The sequence below is a fragment of the Trematomus bernacchii genome, unplaced genomic scaffold (assembly GCF_902827165.1).
Source record: "Trematomus bernacchii unplaced genomic scaffold, fTreBer1.1, whole genome shotgun sequence".
Classification (NCBI taxonomy): Eukaryota; Metazoa; Chordata; class Actinopteri; order Perciformes; family Nototheniidae; genus Trematomus; species Trematomus bernacchii.
This window is the reverse complement of record NW_022988043.1, coordinates 3,020,876-3,038,895: the sequence shown is the minus strand read 5'-3', so window position 1 is coordinate 3,038,895 and position 18,020 is coordinate 3,020,876. Positions and strand designations below refer to the sequence as shown.

Genomic DNA, 18,020 nt, shown 5'->3' with positions numbered 1-18,020 from the left:
TGAATGTTGGGTAAGAAGGGTTAGGGCAGCGTAGAGGTAGCCTTGTGTCTCACTGTTAACAGAAACCTTTAGTCTTCTAGTGAAGCTCCAAAGTGTTGCATGTTAATAAAATGCAGTACGATAACAGGGATTTGCTGATGTTATAGCACAAAGATCAACTTTCATTTATTTGATCTGTTAATGTAATGTAGTTTTCTCTGTAGAGTAGTCATTGTATTAAACCAGATGTGCATCAGTGTGGCATTAAAAACCGTTACCTAAAAGATAAGAACATTTACTCAGCCTCAACATTTGGGATGCAGAGAGAATTTGTTTCATCTATTTTCTAAAATTAAAAGTCTTGACCATGATAGACATCATCCCCACAGGAGTCTTGGACAGTTACATGTGAGCTCTGGTCCTAATGGAAACCCCGCACATCACAGGTCAGGATCAACATGTTTATGTGAAGGTACTGATGTAAACTAATAGAATGCATGGACCTGCACACTACTGGGCACTACTAACTAACCATTGTGCGATTATAAGGCAAATACATGAAGGTTGGATCTACTAGGCATTTCCATTCAGGCTGCAGAGATCCTGTAAGTAGAAACAGCATGTGCTTCCTTTTCTTTTAAGGTTTGGGGGGGGGGACATTTCTTCTATCACAGCCGTTGAGCTAGGGCAGAAGAGTAGGAGTTAATTCTGCTGATTTGTCACAGTATACTGCACAGCCACGCTGTAGTATAGTACTGCATGCTCTCTCAGGGGTCAGGAGGGAATGTGCTGAAGTAAAGCATGCAAACCTCTCATACATTTTATGCAACTGGCTGTGTGGAATAACTCTGTCTTTCTTCGGATTGAAAACTGAACACCCAGGTTAAATTGATCCCTCTGGGTTTGATTGACATTCTGATTTCTGTACACAGACACGGGTAGGACTCATAATGTGATACGTTTGGTAACTCACAATGTGCAGACTGCCCGGCCGTGTCTCTGTCAGCAAACATCAGTCAGACTTGGAGGTAAGATACTGAATACTATACCGGCCGACACAACGAGGTCTCAGGATCATAATATGAAATGTGGTATTGAAAATATGTAGTTAACAAAATACAAATATTCTAGTATACGATGGATGTACAAGAATAAAGCATTTGCTAAGCTTTTCTTTTTTTAAAACACTACAAGGAAGTATGTGGAGAAATTATTTTACAGCGCCAAGTCCTTGCAACAGTGTCTTTCCTTTGGAGAGCAGTCCTTTTTTCCTTTGGAGGAGTACAGGGTGGCAGGGCCGGAGCCTGGGGGGTGCGGGCGCTCTGTGGGAGGGCCTGCTCTTCTGGGCCGACCCGAGTTTTCCAGTGGAACCTAATGGAAGACCCGTAAGGGACAGTTGAGGGTGTTAAAAAGCCAGCCGTCCCTCCCCCCTCAGTTACTACTCCCCGACTCCTAAGTCCTCTCTGCCTCAGCAGGGCCACCACAGATCTGAAGTCTACCTCCCTGGACGTTGTCCCGTGCACTCAGGTAAAGATACACTGCCCCCCCCTCCCTCTGTCAGGTAGAATCAGCATTTTTTTTTGATGAAGCTGCTAGGAATTAGCTACAACAACACAAAATGTAAGCATGACACTAACAGACTAACTTTCACATTATTTTGTCGACAACATTTCCCCAACAATAAATATCAAGGATAGGGCAGATCCTCTCACATCAACACATTTGCATTTTGGGAAAAGTGGGACATATTTATATCACATTCACTTTCCTTCCCCTTAAATATGGATATTTACTGGTACAACTGGGTCACAGAGAAACTACTAGTCACTATTCCTTTTCTGTAATCATGAGCTAAAAGGCTCCTTTAAATTGCACTTTGGAAAGACAGATGGTCAAAGATTCCATTTATATAAACATGTGGTTAGAACACCAGAACATGTAACGTATCAAAATCTTTTGTATTTCATTATGCTGACTTTAAAGCGGGACTGTTAAAAACAAAACATGCCTACACTTGCATATAAAGAGTTGTATTCACCTTATGGTGGCTAATGTTAGCAGTAAATTAGGTAGGTTGGTAGCTATTGCTGTAAAACAAACATAACTGTCAGATTTCTAAATGCTGAACATGAGTGTAGCAATTCAGCATAATCTGACTCTCATTTGTAGCCGTTAGTCAGCTCAAATGTTATAGTCTCGCTTTAATTCAATAATGATCAGTTGGCAATTGACTGTGATAGTTAGTCTTGGTTCACAGCATTAGCACTGTTTTAAACTTCAATGCTTACGGATTGGATAAACATGGACTGTTATTATATTTGCATAAAGTGATTTGTCTTACCATTTCACATTATTCTTTACATACAAGAAAACAATCCCAAATTGGCCCAAATTACTTTTGAACTGCAAATCCAAATTCAATATTTTCATGGTATCATTATTTGGAGTTTTGCATAGAAAATTGAGGGTTTTCTGCACTGGGAGTAGTCTTAAGTACTACAAATTATTTTGAATAAGTGCGTGTAATTGTGAAACTACGGCCTTTTAGCTTACCATGAGTTACAGCAGGAGACTTATTGCAGGAGACGAACATTGTCATGTACAACACTCAGAGAAACAACTGAAGATACCATACTTCTTGTCTAATGCATTGGCTGGGGTGACGGTCGCCTACCAACAAACAGTATTGAGGGTTGAGGTGAAACAAAGAGGGATTTAAGACTACCCAAAGGCATGGCAGCACTGAAGGAATGTCAGATAAAAAACACATGTTGCATACCAGACGCTAAGGGTACCCTTGACATCTGCATTAGACGAGGGGAGCGTAATCTTGGTATCCTCAGTTGCTCACTTACGTGACGGAAACAGAGCCTTTAAGGTGTGAAATGAACACTCTTCTTCTGTTTTGCCAAGCGGGTGAGAAAAAGGAATAAAACAAAATATGGTGATGGCATTTCAATAGTTTGCACTATGACAAATGGCAAATTAGAACACACAAGGAAAGAAATATCTGATGACACCTATTCATATTTCAACAATTGCATTATTTGTTAAACACAAAAATAACATCACATATTTACATTTAGTAAATCATTACTTCTGAAATTATTCTCTGATGGCAACATAGGCTAAGTGACCTTTGCGTGCTACTTTACAAGAAAGCAATATACAAAACAAGGCGTTCAGGAGCAGATACAAAAGTTGTACTACACTAGACTCTTCTTTTTAGAAAATGTTCAAGAATTCATGCATCTGGAATATAGGACATGCTGAGCTACAGACTACATAGTTCATCTTTCAGTACAACAAAACTATTTACTCTATTATAAATTATTTGAGATCAGACACAGAATATATTCATAAAGCATCTGTTAGAATGCTAAATATGCATGTGCAAAAAGTGTTAACTGCTCTTTTTCAAGACATGACAGAACAAGTAAAAAGTCACTCTCATTGAGAATGCTTTATGAATACAATATATCCATGTATTATACAATGCACAACCCCCCCCCCCCCTTTCACAGCGGTAAACATGAAAAATAAAAGTACCTCTGTCAAGTATTAGTCTTAAAATTTTATTTTTTCATAGATCTTAGACATCTATTTATTTACAGTGTAATGCTCCAAAGTCAGAAATCCCATTGTACTTCAATGAGACACACACACGCACAGACACGGTACTAAAAGAGATAGAGGGAACTGAAAATGGATGACAGAGGGCTAGTACTGCGAAGGAGCATGTACCCTTTTGGTCTTTATCCGTGCAGGAGTGTCCTGGGGGTATCGAGATGGTGAGTCAGTGAGAAAAACCTCCACATCGTCAGGCACTTCTTCTAGAAAGTTGGAAGGAACTAGTCCCTTGTGTCCATTGAGCTCGCCCTGAGAAGCACACAAGGACAGTGAAACACAGCTGAGTTTAGCTTTCAATGAAGGTTTCTCATTTCTCTAATTTCCCCTACTCGACTCCTCGAATCCTCGGTCCTCCGGTAGTGACCCGGAAATGGATTTCAGCGCGCCATGCAGAAGGACATCTAATTTCTCTAAATGCACATCGAGGACCGAGGATCGAGCATCGAGGAGGCTCTCTGGAGGAGCTATAACCGAGGATACACTGATGGGTCCTCCGCGGATGTATTTCCGGCAACAGTGATGTTTCAAAGAGTCGTGACGCACGGCCGGACTTATCTCAGCCAATGACAGCTCTGCATGCATCCCCTGGATATTATTTTACTAACTGCTTGAACGGTAACGCGATGTTTACAGTGAGAACAGCTGTGAGGTCCGTGCAGAAAGCAGAGCAGTGTGTATAATATATATCACTCAGTATAACAGGCCTACATTACTCTCTTTATTTGTATGCTTTAGTTTAGTAGATATCCACAAACAAAGAGTCGATATTTTTCTAAGACCATTTAGTGCTTCACATAATAAAATAGTAAACACAACGGCTGTATCCTGATATATATTATATGCTTTAGGAGCTGTAGGTGTTGTACAGTGTGTAGGTGTGTGTGGTACAGTGTGTAGGTGCGTGTTGTACAGTGCGTAGGTGCGTGTTGTACAGTGCGTAGATGCAGCGGACAGACGGGTCTCAGTTGGTTTGGTGTCCTATGCTTACTTTTAATACTTGTAAATAAAACTTTTGGCCCGTAATTTCAATTCCCCATTTCAGCGACCAGAGAGAGGGGGGGGGATATATCCAGTCTCTGATTCTGTTACTTTATTATGAGAGTGCTCTCATACTTGTTTGATTCTGAAATTGTATATTTATATAAATATATATTTGTGTGTATATGTCCGCATCTGTAGCCTGTTATTGTCTCATTATACCGCACTGTGAATGAATTAAAAGTAAATATATAAGTCGTCATGAACACATCTGTCCATCAGACAGAGGGCTGCTGTGCCTCCTGTCATCATTAATGGACGTCTCTTTAAAATGACCGCTCAGAGGAGAGGAGTTCTCATTTCTCTAACCGCCTGCTGCTTCCCCTCCTCTCTCCTCGGTTCCCCTCCTCGGCTCCTCCACTCGCATCTCCTGTGGGCGGGACTAAGACACGAGGATAGGAGTCGAGGAGGGGAATTAGAGAAATGAGAAACCTTCAATGTTACCCTTCAGTTTCAGAGTATCGCCCCTTACTTTCAGGAGGTCTCAGTTTCAAATCAAGCTGCAATAGAGTTGAGAAATGGGAGGACGATGCGATAATGTATAAGCATGAACACAAGTTTGTACATTCAGCAGATCCAAACATGAGTCACAGGACATTGCCTATGGAAGAAATGAATGGGACTATAAACCAGGGGTGCCAAAAATCTTAGTTCTGCTGACTTATTGGATGGTTTTACAATACATTTAAAAAGAAAATATAAATGTACACTCAAGCTATGGCCACCTGTTTAATGACTTCTCCTTTGTTTCCAAGACATACATGGTTTTTGTATTGCTATAAATGCTACATTACCAATGAGCCGCAGCCAAGGTGTGAAAAGGGCTTGAACGATTAGTTGAACAACAGAAAAAAAATCACAACTATTTTGATAAGATATTTTTGGTTTGTTATGCAAAAAGCCTCTGAAAGTCAGAAAATGCCAGTTCTTCTGTTTTATGCTGTGTTAAAGTGAATATCTTTCAGTTTTAGACTGACAAAACATTCAAAGACATCATCTTAGACTGAACTTGGATGGATATTTTTCACAATTTTCATTTAAAGGAGCAAACAATGAATCTAAAACATGTTTGGCAGTTTAGTCGATAATGAAAATGATCCTCCCACTTCCCAACTCTATGATGAACGCACAGATGTGTTTTGATGTAAACTGTACCTATTGTAGTTCACCTGTAAAGATGCATTGTGCTCTGAAATAGTAGGGGAAAACAGAAACAGATGCTAAAAGGACATGAAAATAGAAATGTTTAGAACTTACATAGTAAAAGCCATCTTCATCGATTTCACCGAAAACTGTGATGACGTCACCGGCACAGAAAGTCAGTTCAGGCTGTCAAAGGAGAAAGAGCATTACGATACTGGACAGCAGTAAACAGATTTAAAAAACATCAGGTGTACTGGGGTTGGAGGAGTTTGAAATGCTGTGCTTCCTTCTCCAAATGAATGTGATGCATCTTAAACACGAGTGTCAACTCAGTCGGACTGTTGCAACTGTCGATGCATCACATGGTGGAACTTTGAAGACAGGATTGCAACACACTGGGCACATCTGTCCTACGGGGGGGTGGGGGGGGGGGGGGGGGGGGGGGGGGGTATGTACAGTATTTAGGAGACAGGTCGACACAATGGACCAAACTGAGGAGGGGAGATGCTGGCTGAGGAAACGCATGAAGGGCTGTGTTCATGACTGCCAGGGCCCGTCATCTGAAGCCCACTTCCTCGTTTGCACTCCAACAAACGGGGGAGGAAACACACACAGAGCAGACAGTACCATACCCTCCTCTTCCTCACTCACCTCCTCATTCAGTCTGTTGCCCTCATACTGTGTCGGTGCCAGTGCCAATAGAAAGGTGAGAGTAAGTGAAGGGGGGACGGGGGCAAAAAAACAGCACGGGAAAGTAATTCAATCCTGTATCTTACACAATGCTAACTGTAGCCCTTTGGTAACATATTGCCACAACAAGGATTAGTGCAACATCATCTCGCCAGGATACCACTCGTTTGATGCTACAGCTAGCAGAGGGTTGGCTTAGCTTGAAATAAAGACTGTAAGCAGGGAGAAAAAGCTATCCTGAATTTTTCTGTTATAAAAGCATCTGCCAGCAGCTCTAAGGCTCAGTTATTAACTTGTTGAATCTGTACAAAAACTGATGATTAAAAAACTGGGGTCTATTTTTTGTCTGTAGGCAAGTCTTGTCACTGGATACATCTCAGCCTAATTGGTCGCCATCTTGGCAGATATATTTCAGTGTGCGACAATCACGGTCAGATGTCGGCGGTTTGGCTTGGTCGGGTTGCAATTTGCCATTAAATACAAGAAGAAGAAGAAGAAGTGGTCAAATTATGCGATTCTTACTTCCTATAATTGCAGAACAGCCGAGTTCAACTCTAGACAAAACTACCCCATCAAAACTCACACAACTCACTAAAGAAAGTACATAGTGTACACCGTGTACTACATGGAAGTGTAATAATAATACATTTAACTTATATAGTGCTTTTCTGAGTACTCAAAAACATTTACTTAGCTAACGGAGGTATCTAAGTTGAAAGAAGCATGATAGATGAATTGGCTCTGTGTGCAACCGTCTTCAAATAAGAACTTGAACACGAATTAGGTATAACATGCTAATTTCAGTTCTTTGCTTACAGAATACAGAGGCAGATACTGTATATTTAAACATTTGATCAGAGCCAGTCTAGAAGTTTCGCCCTGCTTATTTCCTTAGTGCTAAGCTAAGCTAACCATTCTCTGGCTATAGCTTAATATTTACCTGACAGACACAAGAGTAGCATCAATCTGATCTAGCTTGGCGACACAGTGAATATGCTTATCTCCCAAAATGACTTTAAATAGTGAAATCATTAAACAAAACATTGAACATCCTCATCTTTGTGCTTCGACTGCTTTACGCATCTGTTTACATGATGGTGGTGACAGAGAATGATTCAGACAAAGTGAATATCTGGAGCCACAGGAGGGCAGTACCTCTACATCAACGTTAGGGGAGCTCTCCCGGGGGTCGTAGTCGTACAGAGCCACCATTCTTCGTGTGGACATCGGATGCTGCCGGCCACTCCGCCTGTTCCTCTCTATTTAGAGAACAAGTGATAATAAACAGAAAAACAGTAAATCAGTGGAAATAACATATCATCTTTCCTGAAGGATTTGATGAGCTGTGATGAAACATGATAGCTTTGAAATGTCATAATCTGGCTTGCAAGCTAAACTACCCTCATGTTTTGAGTTATGGTAAGCCTAGATACAAAAGATATATTAGAGATGAGTTTGAAGCAGTCAATAGATGAAAAAAGATGGTGAGAAGTAGGAAAGGAGCAGTAAAGTAAAGAGCAGAAGAGCATCTCACTGGACACAGACCTCGCTTGGACTTTCTGGACCTGCGATTTATTGAGCGGCCATCTTTGAAACGGTCACAGTTCACTTTACAAGAAAGCAGAAAAAGAATAAGAGCAAAGGAAAGGATAAATGTGTCAGTAAAAGACAGTTCAGAAGAGCATTAAGTTGGAAGTCAGGGAGGGTATAAAGGCAAAGTAAAAAACAGAAGAATGCAAGGCGGTGCTGAAGGAAAACATCTCACCTAACTTCTCCACAGGAGTGTTGAGTGGCAGGAAGCCCTGTTTAAGGAGCTGGTCTATCATATCATAATCCTCTGTTTGGATCTCAGAGACCATGTTACAAGGGATCAGACCAACTCGGTCCCGGACCTCCGCCCTGTAGAAACCATCCGTGTCTTTGTTCCCAAAGACCTAAAGGAACAACAAAGTGTCAGGGGAAGAAAGGCATGGCAGAAACAGATAATATGTAAAACAAGGATTAGAAAAGGCACTTCTAAAGGCATTAGCTAAGACAACATTTGGGCATAGAGGATTTAAAGAGACAAGACATCTAGCATCATTTTATTTTTTTGCTATGCATGAAACAAATCCGTCTATAGGTCTTTGTAGTGTCTAAGAACTGCACCTTGATGATCTGGCCCTCCTTGAATGGAAGCTCCTCGTCAGCAGCGTCAGGGTTGGGAGACATGGACATGGGGTCGTAGTCGAACAAAGCCACGAACACACGCGTCATCTCGTCCGGCTCCGACTCCTCGTAGTATTCCGGGGAGCGCCGTCCCCGCCCGGTTCGCCGCCCGCCATAGCCGTCTGAAACATAGAGGAGGCCTCTGCTGCTACTACCAGCCTTATACAGCCACGCTGGCTGTAGAGGCAATGAGAGCAGAAGATGTCTCTTTGTTAGAGCTGACAGGGGAGAGGGCGATGAGATGCATGTGTGAAAAAAGAGCCGAAAATCTTGCTTTTGGTTTTAAATCTCTTTTACTTTGGAAACCATATTCCTGTCGGGTTCCCGCACTGAAAGCAAAGGGTGCTTTTACAGAAAAAGGCTCGGTGCAACCGTGGCACATGGTGGGGTTCTTCGTTCACACATCTCTGCTAGCTGGCGTGACAGTCTCTAAACATCACAGCACGGTGGGAGCACAGTACAGCACAGCACAGACAGGAAACACATGTCAAGCAGATTTCAGGTTGCAAGGGAAACTGAACTGACTGTGCACACCAGGACACGAGTAACACTGCACTATTGTTCATTGCTGTTTCACTGCCTTATCTCACAGAGGCTAATTAACATGCATGCTTTTCCCGGGATTGGACACGATGAGGAGAGCATTCCTATATCAAATGCAGGTGTTACAGGCATGCTTTGAGGCCACATCTGGAAACAATGTGCGGCGAAAAAAGGACAAAGGAGGCACGTTCCCAAGGGAGATAACACATCAATTGCCCCAGCAGTTCCTGGCATCGCAGATATCAGAGAGGGGGAAGGGATGAACCTGATATCAGTTCCCCATGCTTCCCTTGGATCACCATGTTAAATGTTTCAATGGCAGATTGTAAGTCTGGATGATGGCTCAGACGTATTGCAACCAATACTAACTAAGCAACTGAAAGGTGACGTTTTGAAGATGTGACATGTGTTTCAGTCTTTCCTTCTCACTGTATTGTAAACGGCTCATGCAAAATTAAAGCAAACGGGCTACTGGCTCATGAAGGAGGGAGGAGAAGGAAAAGAAGAGGAGGCAAAAGAGCTAAGGAAGAGGAGGTCGGGGGAAGTTACTGTGGGGTGGGTGAGTGGCCTGCATATGGAGGGTGAACGGGAAGAGTAGGCGTGAGTTGGGGATTATAGGGATTGAAGGAGTACATACAGGGAAGGGATTTTCATTCTCCAAAAAGCGGGAAAAGGGGCCAGTCTTGGTTTCCCCCGTCAGATGTATTCAGCATCGCTAAGCTAAGCTATACAAAGAGGCTAACTGTTCAGCACAGAACAAAGGCCACCATATCACTGCATGTGTTAAAAAAAACGACTCTTGGCCTTTTCTGGCATTGTCAAGGTGAATTGTCATAGTCAGCTGCGCCACATACCATATTGATCCTCTGAGGACAAAGCTCGCCATATCCTGCGCCGAGCTACACTGCCATAGTTAACATCCTCCTTGACGGGTGAGAGGTTCCCCTCACTGTTACTGTCCATGGTGATCTCTACAGAAGACACCAATCACAACGTTACGGTCAGAGATCCCCGCACACACACTCTGCTCTACCCCATGGCCCATTCACTCATGCTGAGACAGTAGGATGATGGGGTTGCCCTGAGGTGGGGGGGGGGGTGTACAAGGCAACAGGTTTCACTCTGGAGTCACTGGGTGTAAAACAGCAATGCTGGGAGGTCAAATTGGTTGGTCATGTAAACATGTTAACCCACAGTAAACACAGGCATACAGTAGGGAGTGTATCTGGGAAGACTTTCCTGAAGAGCTGCATGTGAACATTTGGCGATTCCAGCTTGTGAGGATGGACAGCTACAGGGTGTGCATTCACCCCACAAATTAAAGGTCTACGTGACAGTTAAGCTCTATGGGAGAGATGTACAGCTCGGCTCACATGGGTAAGGGAAACACATGGTATAAATAGCACAAACATCAGTGGCCCTGCAGGTGGGATGACGCTTCTCCTCATGTGGTGACCTCACTAACCAATGGATGGGATTTGCCGCAGTTGAGGGGGGTTGCCGATGTGAACCGCCCTCCTTCCTGAGTGGTCCAGGCGATCAGAGTTTCCATGTGATGAAGAGTTCCCAATGATCTTTAGAGTGAAAAACAAAAGACGAGACGTTAGAACAACGAACCACCTGCATTTTGAAGATTAGATAACTTTATAAAAAGGTATTTACAGAATCCCACAATCCTGTTAAAACAACAGAAAAAAACCATAAGAGCAAATGTTGTGACTTCCATTTGTCCTTAGGGCAGCAAAATAATAGTAAAACTGAAACAATAAGGAAACCCCACAGACCATCAAAACAAGTAAATCAAATCAACCCCCAACACAACAACATGGACTGGGGGTCAGAAAGGGTCAGATGGTTAGCTAAAGACCATTTGTTTGGTTTGTTTTGTTCTGTGCATGTCAGCTCCTTGATGAGAAAAGAAAGCAAATGGCGGCACGATTGATGATTATAGAGAAGGAGTGGATGAGAAGAAAAGGAGTGAAATAATGGATAAATATGTAGTTAGATGGAGAAAGCCATTATACCGTTAGCCTGGAGCGATGTATACTACAAAATCAAAACATTTAATATGAGAAGTGATGATGAACAAGTTTGTTTTTGCTGAAACATGTGAAAGAGGCAAGCAAGAGATGATGAGTATGGGTCGATGGCTAAATGAATCTCCGCAGGCTGCAGAAGTCTTGATCTGGCCTAAATATGAATATGAAGCAATGAGAGGCAGGAGATGCTGAAATGGAGCTTCAAGCGCAAAGTGGTGAGATACAGCAGCAGAGGCCGAGTCATGGAGATAAACAAATGAAGCCGGCAGCTGCCAGAGAGAAGGCAGGGGAAGAAGAGACCGGAGCAGCACTTTCCTTTACATGAAACCTTTCCCCTCGAAGACATGAGAAGTCAAAACGCAGGTAAATGGCCTTTAGGTAATAGAAAACTCTACTTTAAAATCCACCTGACATTCTGAGTACAAGCAAAGTAACACATACAAAATAAAACATCAAGTCGGACCAACCATGAACATGTGATAATGTGTCATAAAAATGAAAAACAAAACGGCAAATGAAAGAAAAGAAAAAGGGGGTCATCATAAAGAAAAACAGACAACATTAAGAAAACAGAATGGCGGCAGCTTGCTGATGAAAGTACAGCAGAAAGTCTGAATCACACACCAGCGGCTGGTCCCTGTTGAGCCTGGACAAAGAATGGGCCCTAGCCTCCCTGTGGGGGCTGTAATAAACCCTGTCCAGCTCGTCCAGCCTGCCCTCGCTCAGGGCCCCCTCCCTGGAGTAGTTTCTGGGCCCAACCTCCTGACTGGGCCCAAAGTGCTCCCTGCTCCTAAAGTCCCCCCTGTGCACCGACTTGGCTGTAGTCGCTGGGATGTCAGCGAACTCCTCCTCTACGCTGCACTGGCGAGTCAGAGTTCTTTTGCGACCCATGGCCAGCGCACGCCTTTCTACCGGGCCTTCGCAGTGTATGATCTGTATGGGCCCGCGCATGGGGCTCCCATGAGTGTAGTACCCTCGATACCCTCGGCCTAGAGAGCCTTCTTCCTCACTGCCGCAGTCCAAACCGCTGTCAGGACTCTTGGTGTTCTGGCGGTTGGGTCGTACCAAGCCACGGTCGTCTGCGCTGTAGCCGTAGCGACCGTCGGTGAAGCGAGGCGAGGAGCGCTGCCGCTGCAGGTGGCGGGAGTTCTTGTTCTGATGGTTGTTCATGTGGGGGTCCTGTGGGTACATCCTACGCTGAGTATGTGGCGTCCCTGGCCGCCTGCCCTCTTCGTAGCGGCGCTGGCCCATGCTGTCCACGCAGTCGGACTCTTCCTCCGCCACCTCGGGGATGCTGTGGAGGCGCTTGCTGCGGAGCGACTTCTGCTTCACCACCTCCCTCTGGAGGTCCCAGCAGTCCCTCTCCTCGGCTAAGTCCTGGCGCTTGTAATACGCCTTCAGTCGTGACCAGGAGCAAAGTTCCACAATTTCACAGTTCAGTTAGTTCAATTCAAAAACGTTCAGTTTAGATTTTTGTGAGGAGGGTTGAAAAGTTTTTTCGGAGGTTTTAGAACAGGCAGGAAACAACACAGTATGTGAATAGAACACATGGGGGGGAAAAGACAAAATAAAGACAGAATTAGTTAATTGTGGCAATGTAGTAAAACATGCAGTCTCATTCCGTGAGGAGGAAAATGGCATGCTCTGAACAGGAATCTGTGTGGGCTCAAATGTGGAGAAGTAAAAATAATAAAACTGATAATCTGAGCGAGAACTGGAAGTTAATGTGTAAAAAAGGGAATTTCGCTTGTGAGCAATTAGAAATATCCATCAAAATAGAAAGTGACTCACGGGTGAGGGATAAGTGAAAACACTATGATGATGAAATGAATGAATAAATCTTCCAAAAAGGAAACTGATAATGACATAAAGCTGAGTGGGAGAATAAGCTACATAATGATACCATTTAGAATAAAGTGAAACATACTTCAATGTACTCACAGAAAAAAACTGCAGAAGTTCATTTGACAATTAATAAGTGACTATTTTCTTAACAATATCTAATGAAAAATGTATATTATTATATAGTCACTATACATGTTTTAAAACAATAATGCTCTATGATAGAAGCATAAGGGGTGGATAATGTGCCACAGTATAACAATTAGATGGAGATGACATAAGAGATGCGGCATTAGTGTATTTAAAGAGTAAATACTCGAATAATTGTACAGATTTAACTCAAAATAACCGAGACAAAACGAAATCTGCGATGATTTTGTATTGGCTTTGTAATTCTACTAAAATACAGAGACTGAGTTTCTTAACATGATGGCATACTGCTTTAGATCCACACGTACTAACTGACAAACCAAATGAAGACAGGCTCATGTACAGACAATGTGAACATTTACATCGACAATAGAACAATTAAACATTAGAACATTACGAACATAAACAAACGTGAATATTTCCATTTAAGTACTCACTTAAATGAGATTCCCATATGCACTTGATATGCAGTGACCCTTCGATACAGTAAAGTATGTTAAAATGTGCACTTCAGAATCACATTCTAACATCTGACACTTGGAACCTTTGCTGCCGTATGAAGAGCTTAAAAATGCAAACCATAACTCAATATTATGCTTTATTAAGCTTTCCCCCTGATCATGCGGTACAGCTATGTATAAGGAGCCATTCCCATGAGCTTAGCCTTGATCGGCAGTGATGGAGGTGCGGGGTGTAGGAGCAGGCTGGTGAGTGGGGGAGCTGATGCAGAGGAGCCACGACGGGCCTGGTAGTAGAGCCTGTGAGAGAGAGCACTTCTGCAGGTGGAAAGACCCTCTCCCTCCCTAAAGCCCTGTCTCCCCCACGTCCTCCCCCTGGCCACTACAGAGAGAAGGTGTGCAGTTTGTACCTTAAGAGTGTTGTGAGAGTTTATACTCCGCCTACGGCCCTCCTCCAGTTGCATCTCAGAGTAAAGGTCCTCCTCGTCCTCCTCCATGATGTCGGACAGGTCAGAGCCCCGGCTGCTCTCCGTGTGGTACTCCTCGCTGTGGCTGTAGTGTTGATGGTGGGACTGATGGGAAAATGAAAGAGAGAAGTTAATAGAGTTGAAAAGGAGAATATTAAGTAACAAGTTTAACTTTTTAAATGTTATCCTTTCAGTTTGGTGGACTATTTGACAATAGTCACCATTACCAAGAAGATAAAGAAAGTGTCTACAATCAATGATGTCACCTTAAGACTTGGACAACTTCACACTCGTATTGGCTGGCAAACCCACTTAATTCCCTTTATCTATCAATACTGATAAATGTCTACTGCGATGATCACATTCTGAATGTGGTGTGCTGTTGAAAACTCTTGTATAGCTACACAATTTGCACTGAAAGTGTAATTCAGTTTTTCATCTTATTTTTTTAGATAAGATCACAGATGCAGGAACACTCATTAAGATGGGCTTTCATTTGATATGATGGGATGGGAATTGATTTAATTAGTACGTACTGATTGCTTTGTTCTTAAAAGAAAGTGATACACATTGTCTAAACACAAAGTACCTGTCTCCCCAACTCTGATCCTCTGAGGAATTCATCCACGGATGCTCCTCTTCTCCTCGCATGAGGAGAGTCGTAGCCATCCTCCTCCTCATCAGAGTTGACTGGATGCAAAGCGTTACCTCGCTCACTAAAGATATTCCTTTTCTCAACCTGATAACAGAGATGTTATTTTGATTTAAAAAAATTATTAAGTATTGTTACCTTCCTTCAATCCTTTTTCCCCTCAATTTAAGTGAAAAAAAAAGTCATCTACATTTTTTCTTTTTGATTTTCTTTTTCTAATATAGCTCCATATTTTTTTCAAAAGAAAATTAAACCAATACTTTTTAGGATCATGGTTATTGTACAATGACATTCAGGCTGTGGTCCCTTTATGTTCAGAATGGAAAAAATAGGGGAAATAAGCATTATTACATAACCAAGCAAAAATCTTGGCTTATTTCTATCACATGTTGATATGAACACTTTATTAATATCCACTGCTACAATTGATATAATGAAAGCCCTACGCACCCGGTTGCCCTCGGCAAACACTCTCTGGGCAGCTTCCCGTGCCATGGCCTTGGCGATGGTGTTGGGGATGGGGGCTCCCTGAGGCTGTGGCAGGATCCTCTGAGGAGAGGGCGATCGCCGTGGCTGGAAGTGAGGCGGCTCCAGGTTGGGTCCCCGCATGGGGGGCAGCGGAGAGGGGGCTCGCTCCCAGGGCGGGGCTGTCCGCATTCCCACCTCATGCTCTTTGGTTTCTTGCTCTCTGGCACTTACTAACGGTGTGGACTTGGGCATGGGGTGGTGCGGGAAATGAGGAGGGGGTTGGCAGACGGGCTGCGTGTGCGGCTGTGTGTGGGGCAGAGTGTGGGGCTGGGCTCGAGGCAAAGGCTGCACCTGGGGCTGAGGATGATTTGGGGGGTATGTTGATGGGTAAGGAGGGTGGGACTGTGGGTGGGACATAGGATGGGACGGCGCAGTGGTCCGGTGGGAGAGGCGTGGTGAGCCCAAGAGATTGTTCGGGATGACGGCCACGGGCGAGTCCTGTGACTCTCCCTGTGTGGATAACGTCCTTACAATGATTTCCCTGGCCTCCAGACCCTGAATCCTGTTCAACTCCACAGTCACATAGTCAGCTGTGGGGTATAGGACTTCTGCTATCTGTATTCATAAAGAGAACCAGATTATCAAAGGGCATTTCAGAATGTAGCATGCAGAAGCACTTATTGTGTTACCCTTCCATCAAACAAACTACATGCTTTTCTAGCTCTCATACGTGTTGGCTGAAGAGAAAGACCTGATAATTAAAAAAGCTGCATCTCAAAAAACTGTTTATGGTTAAATTTGCACTTCGCTGATTTTGGTTTAAAATGTACCTGGACACTATCATGGTTGATAGACACCTTTTTGCACACACACAAACAAAAGCTCCCTGTGAAAGAGTGTCTTACTGACACATCATCATGGAGCCTGTTACAGCTCTCTTTTTTTAAAGTGATATCTTAGGTGATGCTGGACCCTGGGGGGATTTCAGCATTATATCATTTCACCAGGAGATGGCAACAGAACACTACTCATAGAAGGCACCATTCAGAAAAGCAAAGGCTACCTTTTCTAAGAACTCTATGGCAGGATTTAGAGAAAATGTCTTGTTCTGACGCTCGGTACCTTTTGTCCCTTTGTGCATACAGCATAGCCGAGCACACTGGCCCCGTTGGAGGTTCCTGAAGACGTCAGAGGTGGCGGCTTCCATCTGACCTGCAGAATCCCCGGCGTATGACCACACTGGACCTGCACCTCCTGGGGAGCAAGAGGGGGCCCTGGGGAGCACAACACACACACTGGGTAAGGAGAGAAAGAAAGACAGCTCAACAACCATCACTGCCATGATCAAAAAAAGAACGTACTGACCTCTGTACTGTGAACTTCCCAAAGTACCATGTCAGAGTGGTATGAAATAAGGCCATTCTCATATTTGGGTTCTCACATCTAGCACCGTTTAAAGCCTAAACTCATAGTAATACCAAGAATTGTATTAAAAACATTAATTATAAATTGTTCAAAAGGCATTCTTGATTTTACTGATGATGATTGGTATGATATATATGTGCTATGTTGCATCTAGCCAGCTGAATGTTTATTATATTCAAATACTTATTTGTAGAAGGATTCTGGAGGCTCGTCTCTGCATGTTTATGGTATGGATCATGTGATTCATTCATATGCGTATTGGGTGCAGGGGGTTCAGTGTTGGAAAGAGCCACGTTTGCCAACATGAAGCCATCAATGTATGTACAGCAATATCCTGTTGCCAGATTTTCGCTGACAATATTCTATGGAGCTTTAAAAAAAAAAAAAAAAAAAACAGTTTGCTATTTCCACAATCTGTCAGTGCTGACTGCATACTAAACAACATACCCATCTGTGCAGTGCTGCTGCCCCCCTGCAGTCAAACAGTGAGAAAGAGTGAGCAGATGCAGTCAGCAGTATCTCTGAACCCCAACGTGCAGCTGTTTGTGTGTCTGAGAATCTCCATCAACACAATCTTAATCACATTTCTACACTGGCTGTCAGCAGACAACAAACACACACACACACACACACACACAATATTGGAACAGCAGCAGTGGTTGTTTGGAGATTTCATTTCCTCTTGTCATTATTAAACCACGCCTGTCACAAACAACAAGCTCTTCTGAGAACAGAAATGAGTGTAGTAATGCATATTTCAGTGATTATACTTTCATTCATTCTGGACACAAACGGTAGGCACTGAGTTGTTTTGACTATCACTAATATTTATAAAAAATGTTGTAACCTAAGAAGTCATACATGCTCAATGTGAAAGCCTCCAGACAATGTCCTCCTTATTGACAGCAGTCCTACGCCAACGACTCTGATACTATTTCAGAAGCCTCTAATTAACATGTTCAATAGATAGATCATTTAATGAACTCTCAGCATGTAGGCTCATCAGCTGCCAACAGACAATGTCAATTCAATCTTCAGCCTCCCCCTCTCCCCTCTTTCTCTCTCAATACCTCTTTGTCCTGTCATTCTTTCAGTCCCTTTCAGGCTTTTTCTTTCCATCTCTGGACTTTGTGATTTCTCTGTTATTTCAGGTCTTTGACTAGTGTTTTGTACGGCTTGCATCTTACCCTGATACCATAACAACAGGAGTTTTGGTCTTCTATTTATGTTGAATAAAGCAAAGTCAAATACAAAGCAACAATATGACATATCTGAACCTTATTTTTTT

General features: G+C 43.1%; 1 protein-coding gene across 3 annotated transcripts in view; it reads right to left on the bottom strand.

The window, feature by feature from the left end:
• Positions 1 to 3,587: 3,587 nt before the first annotated feature.
• Positions 3,588 to 18,020, bottom strand: part of rimbp2 (RIMS binding protein 2) — a 64,827-nt gene continuing 50,394 nt past the window's right edge. The window contains exons 13-25 of one of the 3 annotated variants that reach the window (XM_034118617.1): positions 16,430 to 16,581; positions 15,290 to 15,922; positions 14,777 to 14,926; positions 14,131 to 14,292; positions 10,697 to 10,805; positions 10,086 to 10,202; positions 8,629 to 8,810; positions 8,246 to 8,414; positions 8,026 to 8,088; positions 7,636 to 7,739; positions 6,442 to 6,468; positions 5,905 to 5,976; positions 3,588 to 3,858 (exon numbers count right to left, since the gene is read on the bottom strand). In XM_034118617.1, the coding sequence (XP_033974508.1) occupies positions 3,700 to 3,858; positions 5,905 to 5,976; positions 6,442 to 6,468; positions 7,636 to 7,739; positions 8,026 to 8,088; positions 8,246 to 8,414; positions 8,629 to 8,810; positions 10,086 to 10,202; positions 10,697 to 10,805; positions 14,131 to 14,292; positions 14,777 to 14,926; positions 15,290 to 15,922; positions 16,430 to 16,581 (2,099 nt within the window). In that variant the 3' untranslated portion in view covers positions 3,588 to 3,699. The remainder of the gene's footprint in view (positions 3,859 to 5,904; positions 5,977 to 6,441; positions 6,469 to 7,635; positions 7,740 to 8,025; positions 8,089 to 8,245; positions 8,415 to 8,628; positions 8,811 to 10,085; positions 10,203 to 10,696; positions 10,806 to 14,130; positions 14,293 to 14,776; positions 14,927 to 15,289; positions 15,923 to 16,429; positions 16,582 to 18,020) is intronic. The other 2 variants (XM_034118618.1, XM_034118619.1) reach the window with 2 other exon arrangements.